The sequence below is a fragment of the Oxyura jamaicensis genome, chromosome 5 (assembly GCF_011077185.1).
Source record: "Oxyura jamaicensis isolate SHBP4307 breed ruddy duck chromosome 5, BPBGC_Ojam_1.0, whole genome shotgun sequence".
NCBI classification, from domain to species: Eukaryota; Metazoa; Chordata; class Aves; order Anseriformes; family Anatidae; genus Oxyura; species Oxyura jamaicensis.
The window spans coordinates 48,191,228-48,206,459 of NC_048897.1; the positions used below are offsets into that span (position 1 = coordinate 48,191,228).

Sequence of the window (15,232 nt, forward strand, 5' to 3'; positions counted from 1 at the left end):
TAATGTTTTTCTCACTCGGTTCTCTTCCACGCAGCCCTCCCATCCTCTACATATTTAAAAAAAGATACTAACCAGTTGATAGTAGAATGATTGTCTTTTGCTCCACTCCATTATGACCAGTTGTTTTGCATGCCTTTACACGTTTCCAAGCAAGCGATGCATTTCCTCCACGGTCACCTGTCTGCTGGAATAAAGACCCCTAGAAAGAAGTAAAACAAAACTTCTTTATTGAATACTGTATCCTTCTCGCCTTCCACATCCCTCTTCCAAACCTTTTCCAAACCAGCAGTTCTTGCCACGAATTTCCGATGTAGGCATTATTACAATTTAAAGGGGACTTCGTTCAGGACTTAGAGAAAATATATTTTCAAGTACATTGGCCTTTAAGATTATTTAGAAGAAAATAGGATCTGATTTTTATTTAAAAGTAAACAGGATCAGATTTCGAGATCTCCCTTACACATAACAATTACTAAATCCTGGTTATCGCCAGCTACCATGCTTGCTATTAGCATGGACATGTACACACACCCACACCCATTTAATTACCACTGCTCTTGGGTGAGTAAGCATCAGGTTTTCACTGAAGTCTCTAAGGGTTTTCTGCACTGGAATTAACAGCGTGGACAGGAGATTCAGGAACCATGGTTGGTTGATTTTATCTAAATTTAAGATGTAAATTCTGCTTGCACTCCAGTTATTGCCACCAACCCATCTGATCCGAGTTTTGAGGGGAATGCAGTCCCAAGCCTTTCTATTGCAGATACAGCACCTTAACATAGTTTTTTGGCAGCAGCATACCAGGTATGGAGATCAGAAAGGTTTTAAGAGCTCCATATAATTAGCACAAGTAAGAAAAAGCCACCACCGAAACAGAAGACGGGATGGAAGGAGAAGCTCCATTTTAGTAACAAGTTTGCTAGCAACTGTGGCTGAATCAGCAAAGCTGTGTCTTGTTAGTAGTAGAGACTTGCAAAAGAAGAAAAAGCATTTCAGAAGGCTGCCATTTATCCTGAACTCTTAAAATAGTAAAGGTCATGATTTCAGGTTATAAAACACACATGCAAGTCAAAAAGACAGTTGTATAATAGAAGTTAAACAACTCAGAAGCTGCATTTCATAGTAAGGTAAGTCACCTACATTGTTCCTGGTTTAATTTTTTTAAACTGTGAATGCAATACGGCCCTCCATATCAAGACAGATTTAACTCACATTTTTTCCTTTAATGATTTGGATCATTATTTCATAATATTATAACACATTTTTCCCTTATCTAATTCTCCTGTTTTCTAAGAACAAACTAAAGTAGTATTGTCTTTGATTATTTTCATTCTCGGAAGTCACGGCACGTTTTTTCACAATCCCAGTTCATCATAAAATACAGGTCTGGATTTAATCTGATTTTTGTTCTGTGCATGTGTAAGGCCTAGTTCATAAACTCAAATCCATTTTGGAGAAAGAAGCCAGATGACAAAAGTACATGATTGTAGTAGTGTCAGTAAGACCCAGCTACATGGAAAAAAATCAGCTTCTGACTGTGCAGAAACCTTCAAACTAGAACAGTTTTGTCACATACAGGAAAAAAAAAAAGGGTTTAGCAGAGGATGAAATTTGAACCTATAAGCATTAAAAAGGCACTAAACGTAATAGTGTATGTCCACTATAGTGGTTAATATAAGACTGCTTGTGTTCTGCTATTTTAAAATATCTATCAGCAACGCTCTATCACAGCCATAGCACCACTGCATGAGAAAAAGGCAATGAAAAGCAATAAATGTTTTAGCAGAGCTGTGAATTCTTAAAGAGCTACTGGTAGCAACAGAAGAACATGCATGAAAATTGCAAAGCGTTTAACAAATAAGGACAATGGCATCAGTATGTTGCTTGCTTTTTATTAAAGTCTGCTAGGCTCATAGAAAAAAGGATGTATGAATGCCTTCTCAGCTCTCACAGAAGAGGCCAATGGTAAGGCAGTACACAGTGACTTGTCGCATTCCCAAACCAGAATGCTAACTCAGGAATAGTTCATAATTCAGAGGAAAAACAACCCTGCACTGTAAGACATGATGGATGACAACATGTAGGAGATGGATCACTAGAGGAAGAAAGAATCTCAAAGGCTACAATGCAGTAGAGGAACTAAGAACTAACCACTTAAAAACTTGAGAGAAGTGGGAATTTGCAACAAAAGCAAGAGGAGAGATGCAGTACACAGCAAAGCCCAAGGTTTCAAAATACTAAGAAATGACAGTAAGTGTCAAAAGATCTTAGAGACAAAATACCCTTACAGAAGGCAAGAAGCTTAATAGCCCCAGTTAAGTGACAGAAGCCTAAGAATACCTAAAAAAGTTTATTTTTGAATAGCTTAGACTATGATGAGGTACTTGCTATCACGTACTCAAACTAGAGAGACTGTGCATGAAATGAAAGTGGTAGTAATGCAAGTTTGCCAGATTGTAAGAATTCTACTAATTTCCTTATAGATCAGATGCTCTTGTTATCTGACCAAATTAAAAAAAAAAAGAAAGCAACCTCAGACTCAATGGAGAAATGATAGGAAGAAACATAAGAACACTGCAGAACTCACAAATATGAAAACTGAGTTTCAAACCAGGAACGAATAACAAAATAGATGACAATTTTGCCTTATATTGTGCATATTCTACTGACGAAGCCTGCCTCCTTGCATGTATGTTCACAAATAAGCATCTTCTACCTAATCAAGAAATGTGCTTGGGTACAGAGGGCACTTTTGAGACAACTAGTAGTAAGAGATAAAAAACAGTATCTGCATATACGAGGGAATTTCATGCCCAAACAATCATCTCTGATCCCAAGAATCCATTGCATACCAACAGCTAAACTCAGGAGTCTGCACTGAAGCCTCGATTCAGAAATTGCAAGGTTAAAAGTGAATATTTTAAAATGGTAAAACAAAACTCACAATTCCAACTGCCTGAAAAAGTGAACCATCATGTTCCATTTTTCGTTTTCTCTGAGCATTATGCAAAGCTAGCATCTTTGGATTTAGTTCTTCATCCATTGCAGTAGATCTAAGAAAAATTGATTCAGGCTGTTAAGACGTTTCTACTATCCTCAAGCCATTCTTTTTTTGTGGACACTTACATACAATATGACAAAACTGAATTTATGCACTATACTAGTTTTCTTTTGTAACTGACTAATTTCAACAATTATTGTCTATGAGCATAGAAAATGTTAGCATTTAATCTTGCTGTGAAGCTCAGAATGAGTTTTAGCAAAAAAAAAATTAGGTCTGTAGGAAATAACAAAGCATAAAAGTTCAGCAATTCATTTTCTACAGGAAGGAGGGAGGGAAGGGTGAGGAAAGGTGAGTATTTCTATGTACAGATAAAGCTTCCGTGTATCAAAGGTCTGACATTCTGATTTTGTAGAATTTTCTATCATAAAATGTGCTACATATGCCATCATCTGTCATTATGAATTATAACTAATTTTACAAGTAATCCGTGTAGCACAGAGACTGTAGGTGCCTCTTACCTCTTAACAAAGTGGACAAAAAATATCAGAAATATTGTGTGGGTATAACTACCTCTGAATTACCTACTGCATTGTTTTTAAATGGCTGCATGTCAGATAAAAAAGCAGAATAAACTTACAAATGCAGTTGGCATATAGTAGCTGCTGATTATATGAGATATTTATGTAAGAGCTACTGCAAAAAAAAAAAAGCTGCCGAGAAATTAACTTTAGGGAAGATTAGTTTATCAAAAAATACAGTATGAAGTGTCCGGATTTCAACACATCAATATCTACTTTGAAGTAGAACGAACGCTGAATATAACATACACCAGTTGCAGTATTTAAAAGCACTTTGCATCTGATTTCTTAAACTCCATAAAAGTGAGCTTCATTTTTAAAATACCTTTTATTCAGAGTGACTGTTAGCAAGCTGGGTGTTCCTGGACAAGGTTTTTCTGTCTGATCCAATGTTCCTTTTCCTGTTCTGATTGGAGATGCAGTTCGACTCCTGTTCCCACTGTAAGGTGACGCTGGGGCACTACTCGTGTCATTGATTATGTGGACAGGAGATGAAGGAACAATTAGCGTCTTCACATCATCCACACGTTCTGCCACCGGTTTTATTTCATCAGCAGTAGTCGATGGCGTCTGAGTCTGCTGAAATATGGTAATAGTGGCTGCGCTTTGGGAGCTGGAAGAACTGCTTTCCAGTGGAGAGAGCTGATCAAAGGAGCGTAGCTGGAAGTCATCATCCATCGGGATGTAAGGAGCCAACATCTCCAAGTCTAAATCAGTTTCCTGGAAAACAAAAGAGGTAAAACTTACAAATAGGTCAGAACATCTCAGCTCTGACTTCATGGCTCCTTTAAGTCTCTTCATTTTACCAAATCCTTAGAATAATTATTTAGAATTTATTTTAATAACATGTTCCATAAAAGAAGAATGAGGTCCCTGAAAGTTGAAAGCATTCTAAGAAACTGAGAAACACACTGAGAATAAGTATGAATATGATACAGATTTCAAGATAACATATATTACCTGAGTAGAGAATGGATTTTTTGCTTCTGTATCTATCGCAAAGAGTTTCTCCACTAATTCCAGTTTGAATTCATTAGCCATATCATTATCCACATCAAAGCAATAGTCATTGGGACTACTGGGCTGTGAAAACATTTTGAATGCAGTTTTAAGTTTCTGTCATTACCTTATTTTATGGTGTATCTACAGGTGGTCTTAAGTGTACGAATATAAAAACTAATTCCAACCTGTGGTTGCACAGAACTAAAATGGGAAAGGAAGACATTTACATTTATCTGTACACATTTTACTTCACCCCATTTAGGAAGCACACGATTAGTTAGAACCCAGAAGTAGCCTTTGCAAGTAAATTATTGCAACTAATTTGCTGTTTGCAGGAGTCAACTCCGACTCATCCTTTCTAGAAAGACCAATCCCAAGCTCTTCTTTCTGTCACACGTACTACTGCATGCATTTGCAAGACTCACCTCTATGAAGACATAGTTCTGCCTATGAAAATTTATCAGTTTCCTCAGAGCATGGTATGAGCTTAACTAAGTCACAACCTAGAAATAACTTTAAAATTCATGCCTTGGCTGCATCTTTAACTAGATTTGCTCTACAAGCCCTAACACAGCACATACATTTTAATGACAGTATATCCAAATTACGTAACTTACCTCAGGTGAACTTTGGCTGGTACTTGCATCAGAAGGGCTGGTTGGCTGCTCTTGCACCTGAGGCATGGTAAAAGAAAGTTCGAGTGTCTCTGTGTTTGGCTCCAGCTTTGATACAACTTCTCTATTGAGTGCAGGATCAGCATTGCTACGAAGTGGCTTTGTAGTTTCAGAGGCAGGTAGTGGGGACATTGCCATATTTATATTCTGCAATTTCTCACTGGATGAGGGGAGCATTACATCGTTATACAAAGGAACTTCATCACATTGTTGTTCATCAGACTCTATAAAAATTAAAAGAGACCATCAACCTAAGTAACAATACTGAGCGTGTCTATGGACCTCATTAAATTTCAATAGTGACTGAAATATCACTAGGCAGTGATACTCAGAGGTTATTTTCTGAAGTTTACTGTAAAACACTAGCTTTACTAATTAGCATGCTCTCCAATTTAAACACACACACCCACCATTACTGCTGAAATCTAGAGAGATAATTGTGTCTCCAGCAGCTGGAGCCAGCACAGTTAAAGCATCTGGTTCCTGTTTAAGTTTTTCAAAAAGGTTGTTGGTATCATCCAGGTCATCTTTGCTGAATATTTTGGTCATTTTCATATCTGGAGACTCCACCGGTTTCAGCATACACTCAGTTTGTCCAAGGGAAAAAATCAAGTCCTTCTGAACAATTCCACTGCCAGACAGAAAGGAAGATGATTAGCAGAAACAATTAACACAGCTAAAATTCAGCCTTAATAGTTTGTAAGTTGCAAGTGATTAAAAGCTAACAAAAAAATATTTCCTCAAATGTTATAGACAAAGGAACCACTAATTCTGGTGCCATAAAAAGGTGTCAAGTAAATAGGCATACTTTTCAGAAAGCATCAAAAAAGAAAGAAAACAAGCAAAACAAAAAGGTACAGATCTTCAAAAAAAAAACCTTATATTTGTTTTAAACAAATGTACCATATGCTGGTAGACTGACACTAGTACATTCACTAAAGTTTTGAAAAAACTTAGGACTACTCTACAGTTGCAGGAAAATAGTTAACATGTCTGCTTTAAGTTGAAGCTTTCAGTTGAAAGAATCCTAAGGAAGATAAATAGGATTAAGATACCATTATTGCTGCTCTGACTGCATCACCAAGAATGATTAGTGAAATAAATTGCTCCAGACTGTGTACAAAGACTAAGTAAATGTATGGAATGAACATAAATTCTCAGATGTTTCCATCATGACAAAACCCAGAAGAGGTTGGTCCTGTCCTCATCTGCCTGCAGAGATCTTCCAACTGGCATCACTAGATCAAAGTGTGTATTTATTTCTTTTTAAATACAATTGGTAATCCATTGACTAGCAGTATTTTAAGTAAAAATCTAATTGGCAAGGAAAATAGCAACATCATATAGCACATTGAACAGGGGGAAAAAAAGATGCAGGGCTGTCAGAATCTGAGCCTTCAAAGAAATCACGTCAGAAATGGCAACCTCCACTCAACTTACCTCAACACATAGTTTACACACACTATGCACTGCGGCTGAGAATTCTTAGTGTTGTATATAACAGTTGCTTGAGTTTCAACCCAGACATAGCCACCTTGTTTAGCAAGCATTCTGTACTGTCCTGTTGTCACCTGCCCTTTCGTGAACACTTTAAAAAAAAAAAGTGACATCAGCTTTAACCACAGGAAAAAAGTCGGTTTTCAAGATAAGTATTCTCTGCAGATTCGTATCTGCAGTTAAAAGAAAACCCTTGTTATTCTGTTTTCCCCTGGTGCTGTATCTTTTCACTTACTATCATGGTGTGTTTTGGTCAGATGATCAGAATCCAGCGCATGGTAGTACTCATAGATGGAGCGACCCAGGAGTTCCTCTGGCTCGTATCCCATCAGCTCTGTAATTCTTTAAGACAAGGGAGAAGTTGCTAAGTAGAAGCAGACACTGAGCAGTGAAAATACTAGAGCACATGGATGCTCTACAGAGTTCTTAAGAATCTCTCCCATATGCATTAGCAGCAATGGTGGTTTAGTGTGAGTTCATTTTGAAGTGCTATATTTTTTAATGATTATTTAAAAGAGAAGTTTCAGCAGGCACAGGATTTTACTTCCCACTGAATATGTATTAATCATGTCCCGTGATAGACAGGATTAAGTAAATCCCTGCTCTCTAGTCTTTTTTTTTTTTTGCTTAAAGGTAGACAAGCTACTTGTGGATGAGAATATACAGCTTACACAAATATGAGAACATAATAAAATTATGAAGATATGCTTTAACAGTTTTAACCATGCTGCTAAGACAAATTAGGCATCAGATTTATTCTTCCCACTGTCAAAGGGAACAGTATTTTCTTCAGCCCCTAGAGGGCAGTGCTAACTCGAAGAAAGGATTTCTTTGGCCCTTTTCTTTGCCCTATTTTACACACACAATGTGACCAAATAAGTACCTTTCTGCGTGATACCACAAATCCAAGAAAGATGAAGGTATGGCAGAGGTCAAAAAATAACCTGCACTAACATACCTTGTATCTAACTGCAGCAACTAATTAAGAAATTAATTTCTGGTATAAATAAACGGAAAGTCTTAGCAAGCAGTAACAAATACCCTATTGAAAAAAACCTTAAGCCAATGATTTCTTTCACTTCTGTTTTTCAAATTTGTCCAAAGTTTCCAGAGAACAGTAAGAGCAGTATGTATTAGACTACGTCTGTGATTTTTAGCAGAATACAAAATTTCAATTTCAACAGCAGATGTTATTGCATTAAAAGTACGGAGCTTTTTTTTTTTTCTTGACTGGAACAAGCAGATGCTGATCTCCTGAGGAAAGGGTGGGGATGAAGGTGTTGCAAGGAAATGTGCTTGACAAATATTATACATGTACTCTTTTCGGTCATCTTCAAGGATATTAAAATCCTTCCTATCTTTTTCGGTGTCAAGAAGATTTTTTTTCATTCCACTTTAATTGTTGCCACAATACTAATGGCCAGTTTGAACAGGCAGTGGAATTATTCTCAAGTTATAACCCTACACCTTCCTTAATTTTAAGGATTTGGCTTTTACATAAGACATCTTGATCAGTTAATGAAACCCAAAGCATCCCACCAACAGCTCCATTTCACTGAAGAATCAAGTTATGCTTTTACATAGTCTCACTCCAAGCCCTACATTAGCCAACACGTGCACAACTCCTGCAAATCCTTCAAACGAGCACAGCTGTGAAGCACAAAATATAGATTACCTTTCATCACAATAGGAAAATTTCATATCGAGACTGTGACGACTGAGGAACGTTTTACTGTCCAGTGGGACCTCGATGTTGGATGGGTGAGGAATAGGTTCACATATCAACACCAAGCACGTCATGGGAGGCTTCTTGTAGCCACAGTGAGTTTGATTACTGCATGTGTCGTATACACGGATGTGCCCAGTGCAGTGCAGTACCTGTGGGACAGTTACATTTAAAAAGAGACCAGGTTGTTTTCTGTCAGACCACACAGACTGCACTTCCATTAGCACCCACTGAGGGAGATCTCCCCTCCCCACCCCTCTACACTGTGTTATCAACAGCCAGGTCTCTTCCTCATGCTACGCAGGCTGCAGTCAGTTCGCTGGCTGCCAACTCCTTCCTCCCTGGTGTTTGCAGAAGCAATGCTAGAAGTTTCTGCTTTTCTGTCTGTTGTTCTTCTTTTAAAGTTATATTAATTACACTGGTAAGCAATTACCTCAGCAAAAGGCATCCTACTATGTCAACTTGAAAGCTATGGTAATAGTAGCAGCCTCCATTTTAGATGTAAGAAGGAGAAATCAAGTGTGTTCTTCAAAAGATGAGCAGCTTTGCATTTTCTGCCCCCCCTTCTTCTTAAAAAACAACATACTGAAGTAGAAATTGTTTTCATACAGCAGCAAAGAGGAACAAGAAACAAGTTGTTTGATCAAGAGTAAGTTTAAAAGAATATTTTGAGCTGTAATGCCACTTCATACAGGAAAAGGTTACATTTTTTCCACAGGAGAAAATGCATTCATTTCAGAGTTACCAGACTGGGCTCTTTGTATTCTGATTACTACACAGGGATAGCCAGCAACTTCAGAAAGGACAACATACAAGTCCTTCTGAGAGACCTCGATGTTGCATTTACAATGCCAAACCAAAAGGAATCAGGTATCAGTGCAAGTGGTGTCAAGTATATTTTCTCAGAGGAGGAGGCTTTACACAAACGTTTAGTAATTGTAATTTCTAATAAACGAACAACCTCTAATTTAAAATGGAGAATTAATTTAAAGGCTTTTGAAAAACTAATTTTAAAACATTGTTTCAGTTACATCTCTGATGCACTCAGCATTAAAATTCAGCATATTGAAGCACAATCATTAAATTAGTTAAGTACTTACTGAAACTCCAGTTCAAGTTACGTGAGGGGAAAGTGTTGAAATACAGCAAGTTATGCAAGTTATGACATCTGAAAAGGAAGCTGCCAACCTATGCAAGTATTCCTTTGTATTCATTACCTTCCACGTAGCAGACTTTATATTCACTGTTCTTCCCCTGCTAGTCAGTGTACACTTCATTCTGAGAAAAAAGCTGCGCTCCGTGTTTTGTTCTTTGCCCTTTTTCACAGGACCTAGCAAAAGTAAATAGCAAACCAATTCTTAAACTATTGGAGCATCTTCTGAATGTATTCAAAAAAAAATAATAATAATAAAAAAAAACAACTCAAAAACCCGTGTTATAGAACTGTGGAAAAAAAAAGGCTACTAAAACTAGAAGCACTTTTTATTAATAAAGTTTTACAGAATGAGTTTTGCTGTTAGGTAGGTAAAAAAATGAAGTTTCAATGTTTTAAGATCAGTCTCATATTTGTAGCCAACTCCACACTCCCAGATTTCAGGAAAAAGGCAGGGAGAGACTGAGAATTTAACATTTTAAAAGTTGTGATGGGGGACGAGAGAAGAATATACAGAATGAGAAGTCCTTTAAGCTGGTTTGTACTAAACAAGATCAGTAATTCACTGCAGGGAAGCCCACATATGCTTTGGGCCAATTCCTCTTCAGGAGTGCAGTATTTTAAGCAGTATTTTAAGATTTTAAATCAACACTTAATTCTGAATTTTATGTTTAAATGCATCCGAGTATTTCCACAGGGATTTACACTCGTAGAGTAAGCAGGGACCAAGTTTTTAAACACTTATTAGCATTCTTGAAAGAAGTCAAGACAATCTGATACAAATTAATATCTGTGGTACTAGTTTTTTAGTCTTACTTGCTAGCAGCGGGTTCTAAATTAAGTTTTTGCCTTTATAGAGAAGAACCTTCCAAAGTCAGTTACTAGCTAGGCTATTCAAAAAGCAAAGCCTATTTTGGGCACAGAAAACACAAACTGATGCTATCAGGAGAGCTGCAAACAGCTCGCTGTGCATGGACGAAGGCAACAAAGCACCTAGGAGAAAGAGCAGTGGAAAACAGTGAGCTTGCAGGGTGGTACTAAAGAGCAAGGCCCAAATCATGGCAGTGTGGAAGTTCAGCACACACAAGCTTACTTCTGATACAAGCTTCTATAATAGTTTGCCCATCCTCCACAGGCAGCAGTTGCGATGAAATTCTTTGTGGTGGTTTGCACTACCAGCTTGACAAAATTCATCAGAAAACAGGAAAGCCACTACGCTGCTTTGTCTATTGCTTCCAGCAGATGCAAAGCCTAATGGGGAAAAGCCTACTCTATGCCACATCATAATCCTCAGTAAAGGAGGAAAAATAATAATAATGCGGAGTTCAGAGAAACAGCCTTATTTCATTATGTTTTTAAAAGAGCTAAAGCAACCTAGATATTCATAGTTGAAAGTAATGCAACATTAATGTTAGAAAGTCCTGATGCTTAAGGCTCTGCTTTGAGCAGCAGCTGTAAAAGAGGGAGCAACTCTCTCAAGTCTGATTCAGCACTGGACATTATTTTTAAATTCACCAGCTTGGAAAGTAAAAAAGCAACCTTCTAAAATCAGAATGCAGTTTAGTTTTTGCCAATGGCAGCTGTTTTCATTTGCACCTGCACAGTCCTAAAGAGGAGTGTTTAATACTCAAATTGCAATAATTCCACTGATGTAAGAAGTGCAGTAGTTGCAACCTGGGAATAATAATAAATATAAAAATATACTATTATTACTGTAATTTAGACTTTTGTCTGCCAACTTCATTTGCGAAAGAGATTTAGTAATAATGTTTTCCAGACATTGTATGCCAGTCTGGTCAATTTAGACATGCGAGAGTTGGTTTGCATGAAACTCACTCACACTACATTTTTAAGAACATGCTTTTGCAACGAGACCAGCTTTTACACTGCTTTAGTGACTTTTTGCCCCCTCCAAATACATCAGTGTATTTCAAGAGGGGAGAACAAAGGGGGAAATGTCTAATTTAGCCTTAAAAATACACTTCAGTAATAGGGGCAGGGAAGTCTAGAAAATGGTTACAAAGTCAAAGTCAGGGCCCTTAACACAATGATACTGTATCTGGTCGCTTCCACTGAATTAAATACAATTACAGTGATACAAGAAAGCAGAGGTCAGTCTTAATGACATGGTAATTTATGACTATCTGGATTCAGAGTCTATATAACCCTCTTGTTTGATGAAACAGGAATTAAAGAGGTCCAATTTTAGATTTATAACAACTGAGTAAAGCAGATTTGTTTGGAGACATGCATGTTGCCAAGTCTTTAGAGTCATTAACAAACCTTCAGAAGACTTAAAGGCAGTAAGTAATTCATGGGCATTTGTTAAATCCCAAAGCGTACAGCATATGTGAATATGGTGTTCTATTCCCTTCCATGGAGGGAGGAAAAGTCTGAAATCTGTGAAAAGATACCAATTTCATGCACCAATTAAAAGGTGCAGCGAAGCATAAATCCCAAAGCCCAGAATTAACAGTTGCTTTTTGGGGCTTTCCAAGTGTTCTTTTTTATTCTTAACAAAGCAAAGAGCATTGATATCCCTAAGACCACTACCCAATTAGTTTTTCTGTGTCCTAAATATACCATCACCTCTGCGTACTAAATGTAACACCACAGATTTCTAGAAGAAACCATTTGCTTTTCAGCTGTCCTAAAAAGACATGCTGAGACTAAGAAAATGGACCAACTTCACTTCTCCATACACTTCTATAGCAATCACTTAAGATCATTCTCACTCAACCTACCTCTAAATTAATTTCTTTCTTGTAGGCATGCTAATTCTTACAACCCTCAGTAATTCTGTTCAAGTCATTTTTTTTTTTTAACATTAAAAGTGTACTAATAAAGGCTTACATATCCTAAATTAGAATATCTCCAAAACTTTCTGGCTATTTCTGTTTCTAGCATCTCTGAAAATGACTTACTTGGAGATCTAGGCAGCAAAGCACACTAGTACGTTCTCTCAATTCCTTTATCTGGCAGATATCCAGCTGTACTAATGCCAATAGGAGCTATCCATAAGTAAATTAAATAGATTGTTTTTTCATTCTCACCATTTCTGTGCGTAAGCATTTCTCTCAGCTCTTCATGGTCACACGGATGAGTGAAATCAAATACACTGTGCCCCGTCAACTCAAACTGCAAAAGTAAGAGGTATACAGGTGTCTAACTTTATATGTACAAAACCGTAACAACTTTCACAGAATTGGAGCAGTCTTAGGAAATGTCAGTATTTCACCTGAGTGAGTCCCATACACTTGTTCACATTTTCAGACATGTAAATCATGTCCCCATCTTCAGAGAGAACCATGACAAATCCATCAAGAGCTTTCAAGTAGAAACAGTTCAGTTCCTTCTCCATTTTGGCTTCTGTCTCCAGCTCACCTATAAGAACCCACACATTTATATTGAAGTAAGCATCAATCATTCTTTGCTTACTATCAGGAATGACTTCTGGCACCAGTCTGCAAGGAGCCAATCTTCCAGGACTGTTCAAAAGTAGTATAATTTACTTAAATAAGTGATCAATTAAATTCAAGGTCTACCATGAGTCAGAGAAAATCAGAGTGACATTTAACATCTGTGCTTTGATACATACACCAATAAACCTTCCGCCTTCAGGGAAGTCTAATCGGCAAAAATACTACCACTTGCCTCAAAATGACCTTACAAAGTTTTCTCAGGGGCTTCCTAGGAGACATTTCAGAGGACGTCTAACAAAACTACTCTTCCTCACGGTATAGGTAGGCATAGATGAGTACAAGTAACTAGTACAGCATCAGTGGCAGATGTACCCTCAGTTAACTTCACCTTCAGTGGAATACAAATCACAAAAATTGCTTGCAGTTTACACTAAAGGGAAACAGTTCACTAAGCCAGCCCTGCACCAGCCTTCTACAGTTTAGTAGAGCACAGTTGGAGTAACTTAATTCCCTAGGTTAAAAACAAGGGTTAAATGAAAGAAATTAACTCTGGGAGAAGGTACAAAACAGAGAGGAACTAAATCCATTAAATTAAACAGTGGCCATATTTTCTTGTGCCATCTTTTTGCTGAAAGGTCTTCTACCTTTCAATATAAAGGACATAACTATTAATTGTTTTTCAACTGCTAATACGTTTGACAATTCATTCACTTACCAGCATCCAGCAGCTTCCTCATTCGCAAGTAGCTGATGGTCAGCCTCATGATGGAGGCCTTGTCAAGGTGGGCGCTCACCGTGTGTGGAAGAGGCAGCTGATGAGCAAGTTCATAGAATACTTCTGATTCTTTGCTTCTTCGGCATCGAGCTGCGTCTCTCGATTTTTCTTTCCTGCGTTCAGAACTAATCCTATATAAACAAAGTTTGAGGTTAATATGAAAACTACAATTCTCTTAAGTTCAATTTGAAGCTGTCTAAGCTGCCCAGGAGCCAATTAACCAGTTATTGAAGTTGGATAATTTAAAACCTCAATTTATAAATTTAAATGTAATTCTGTATATACAGTTCTGCAGCAATCGGGCTCTGACAGAATTAGATTCAAAACCACAAAATCTTCCAGCAGAAAAAAGACATCTACAAACTCATCAGTTCTTGCAGTCCTAGTCTCATACCTTGACTGCCTCCTGAGCCTCCAAAACCTCTCTCCTTCCCGTTCCTTAACCCCTAAAGTCCATCCAAAATACCACAGTTTGAGTTATTTCTGGTCTGATGCTCTGGTAATATCATTTACACTCTCCAAGTTCTTCCTCTTACCACCCCGTCCCTCACATGCTAAAGCTGTCATTCATCCTTACAGAGCCTGCCAAACAGGTCAGATAAGCAAGCCTACCCATACAGCGTGAGGTGTCCTGCTTTGCAAGTGCTTCAAAAAGTCCCCTTCCCATTTCTTCCTCCAGCACAGCCCCTCGCACTGCCTCTTAAGCTCGCCTCCCCCGGCGTGCATCAAGTCAGTGACAGCTCGCTAAGAGCAGACAGACACAGCTGTGCTCCCCAGCCAGAATCCCAATAACCCTCCCTTTTCCAGGTGCCCACATCAGTGGAAAATAACTCCACTGAAATGTGCTTTTACTTTTAAATGGACTATGGAAAGTAGTACCATATGGTTTTGCATCTTTTTTTTTTTTTTTTAATATATACACACACATATGTATGTGTCTTTTAAAGGCATCCCATCTTCTTACATACAACTGAGATGCAAAACGCAGTTGCACTGATCCGTAGGATCCCCTTTTTTCCATTTATTCCAATGCAAGTTGTAAGATAAATAACATGCCCATAAACACTGCTTTTATAATTCAAAGCACATGATTGTTACCATAAAGAGACCAAGCGTCACTAGTTAAAGATGACAGAAGATAAACCTTTGTTATTCTGTATTATATGTGCTACCAACAGCTTAGGAAATACATTTTTCTTATTTCAGTAGACTTGAAAGGCAAGCACTAGCATTGCCAATTTCTCATTGCTAAGTTTGTGAAAAAGAAAATCTTTTTAATTAGCACATTGTCTTGCGAGAGGTACCACAAATGACAGAGGAAAGTGATTCACTGGCTGATAATACCCGGGCAATAACAAACAGGTTCAATGTAAGCAGTTAAATACATGCATAAATAATGTG

General features: G+C 37.7%; 1 protein-coding gene across 2 annotated transcripts in view; it reads right to left on the reverse strand.

Moving 5' to 3' along the window:
- HIF1A (hypoxia inducible factor 1 subunit alpha) overlaps positions 1-15,232 on the reverse strand; it is a 33,135-nt gene that overhangs the window by 5,008 nt on the left and 12,895 nt on the right. The window contains exons 2-14 of one of the 2 annotated variants that reach the window (XM_035326807.1): positions 13,772-13,962; positions 12,873-13,018; positions 12,688-12,772; positions 9,699-9,811; positions 8,431-8,633; positions 6,991-7,097; positions 6,699-6,846; positions 5,669-5,889; positions 5,202-5,482; positions 4,543-4,665; positions 3,908-4,302; positions 2,945-3,053; positions 73-199 (exon numbers count right to left, since the gene is read on the reverse strand). In XM_035326807.1, the coding sequence (XP_035182698.1) occupies positions 73-199; positions 2,945-3,053; positions 3,908-4,302; positions 4,543-4,665; positions 5,202-5,482; positions 5,669-5,889; positions 6,699-6,846; positions 6,991-7,097; positions 8,431-8,633; positions 9,699-9,811; positions 12,688-12,772; positions 12,873-13,018; positions 13,772-13,962 (2,249 nt within the window). Of the gene's footprint in view, positions 1-72; positions 200-2,944; positions 3,054-3,907; positions 4,303-4,542; positions 4,666-5,201; positions 5,483-5,668; positions 5,890-6,698; positions 6,847-6,990; positions 7,098-8,430; positions 8,634-9,698; positions 9,812-12,687; positions 12,773-12,872; positions 13,019-13,771; positions 13,963-15,232 lie in introns of those variants that run through there. The other variant, XM_035326808.1, reaches the window with a different exon arrangement.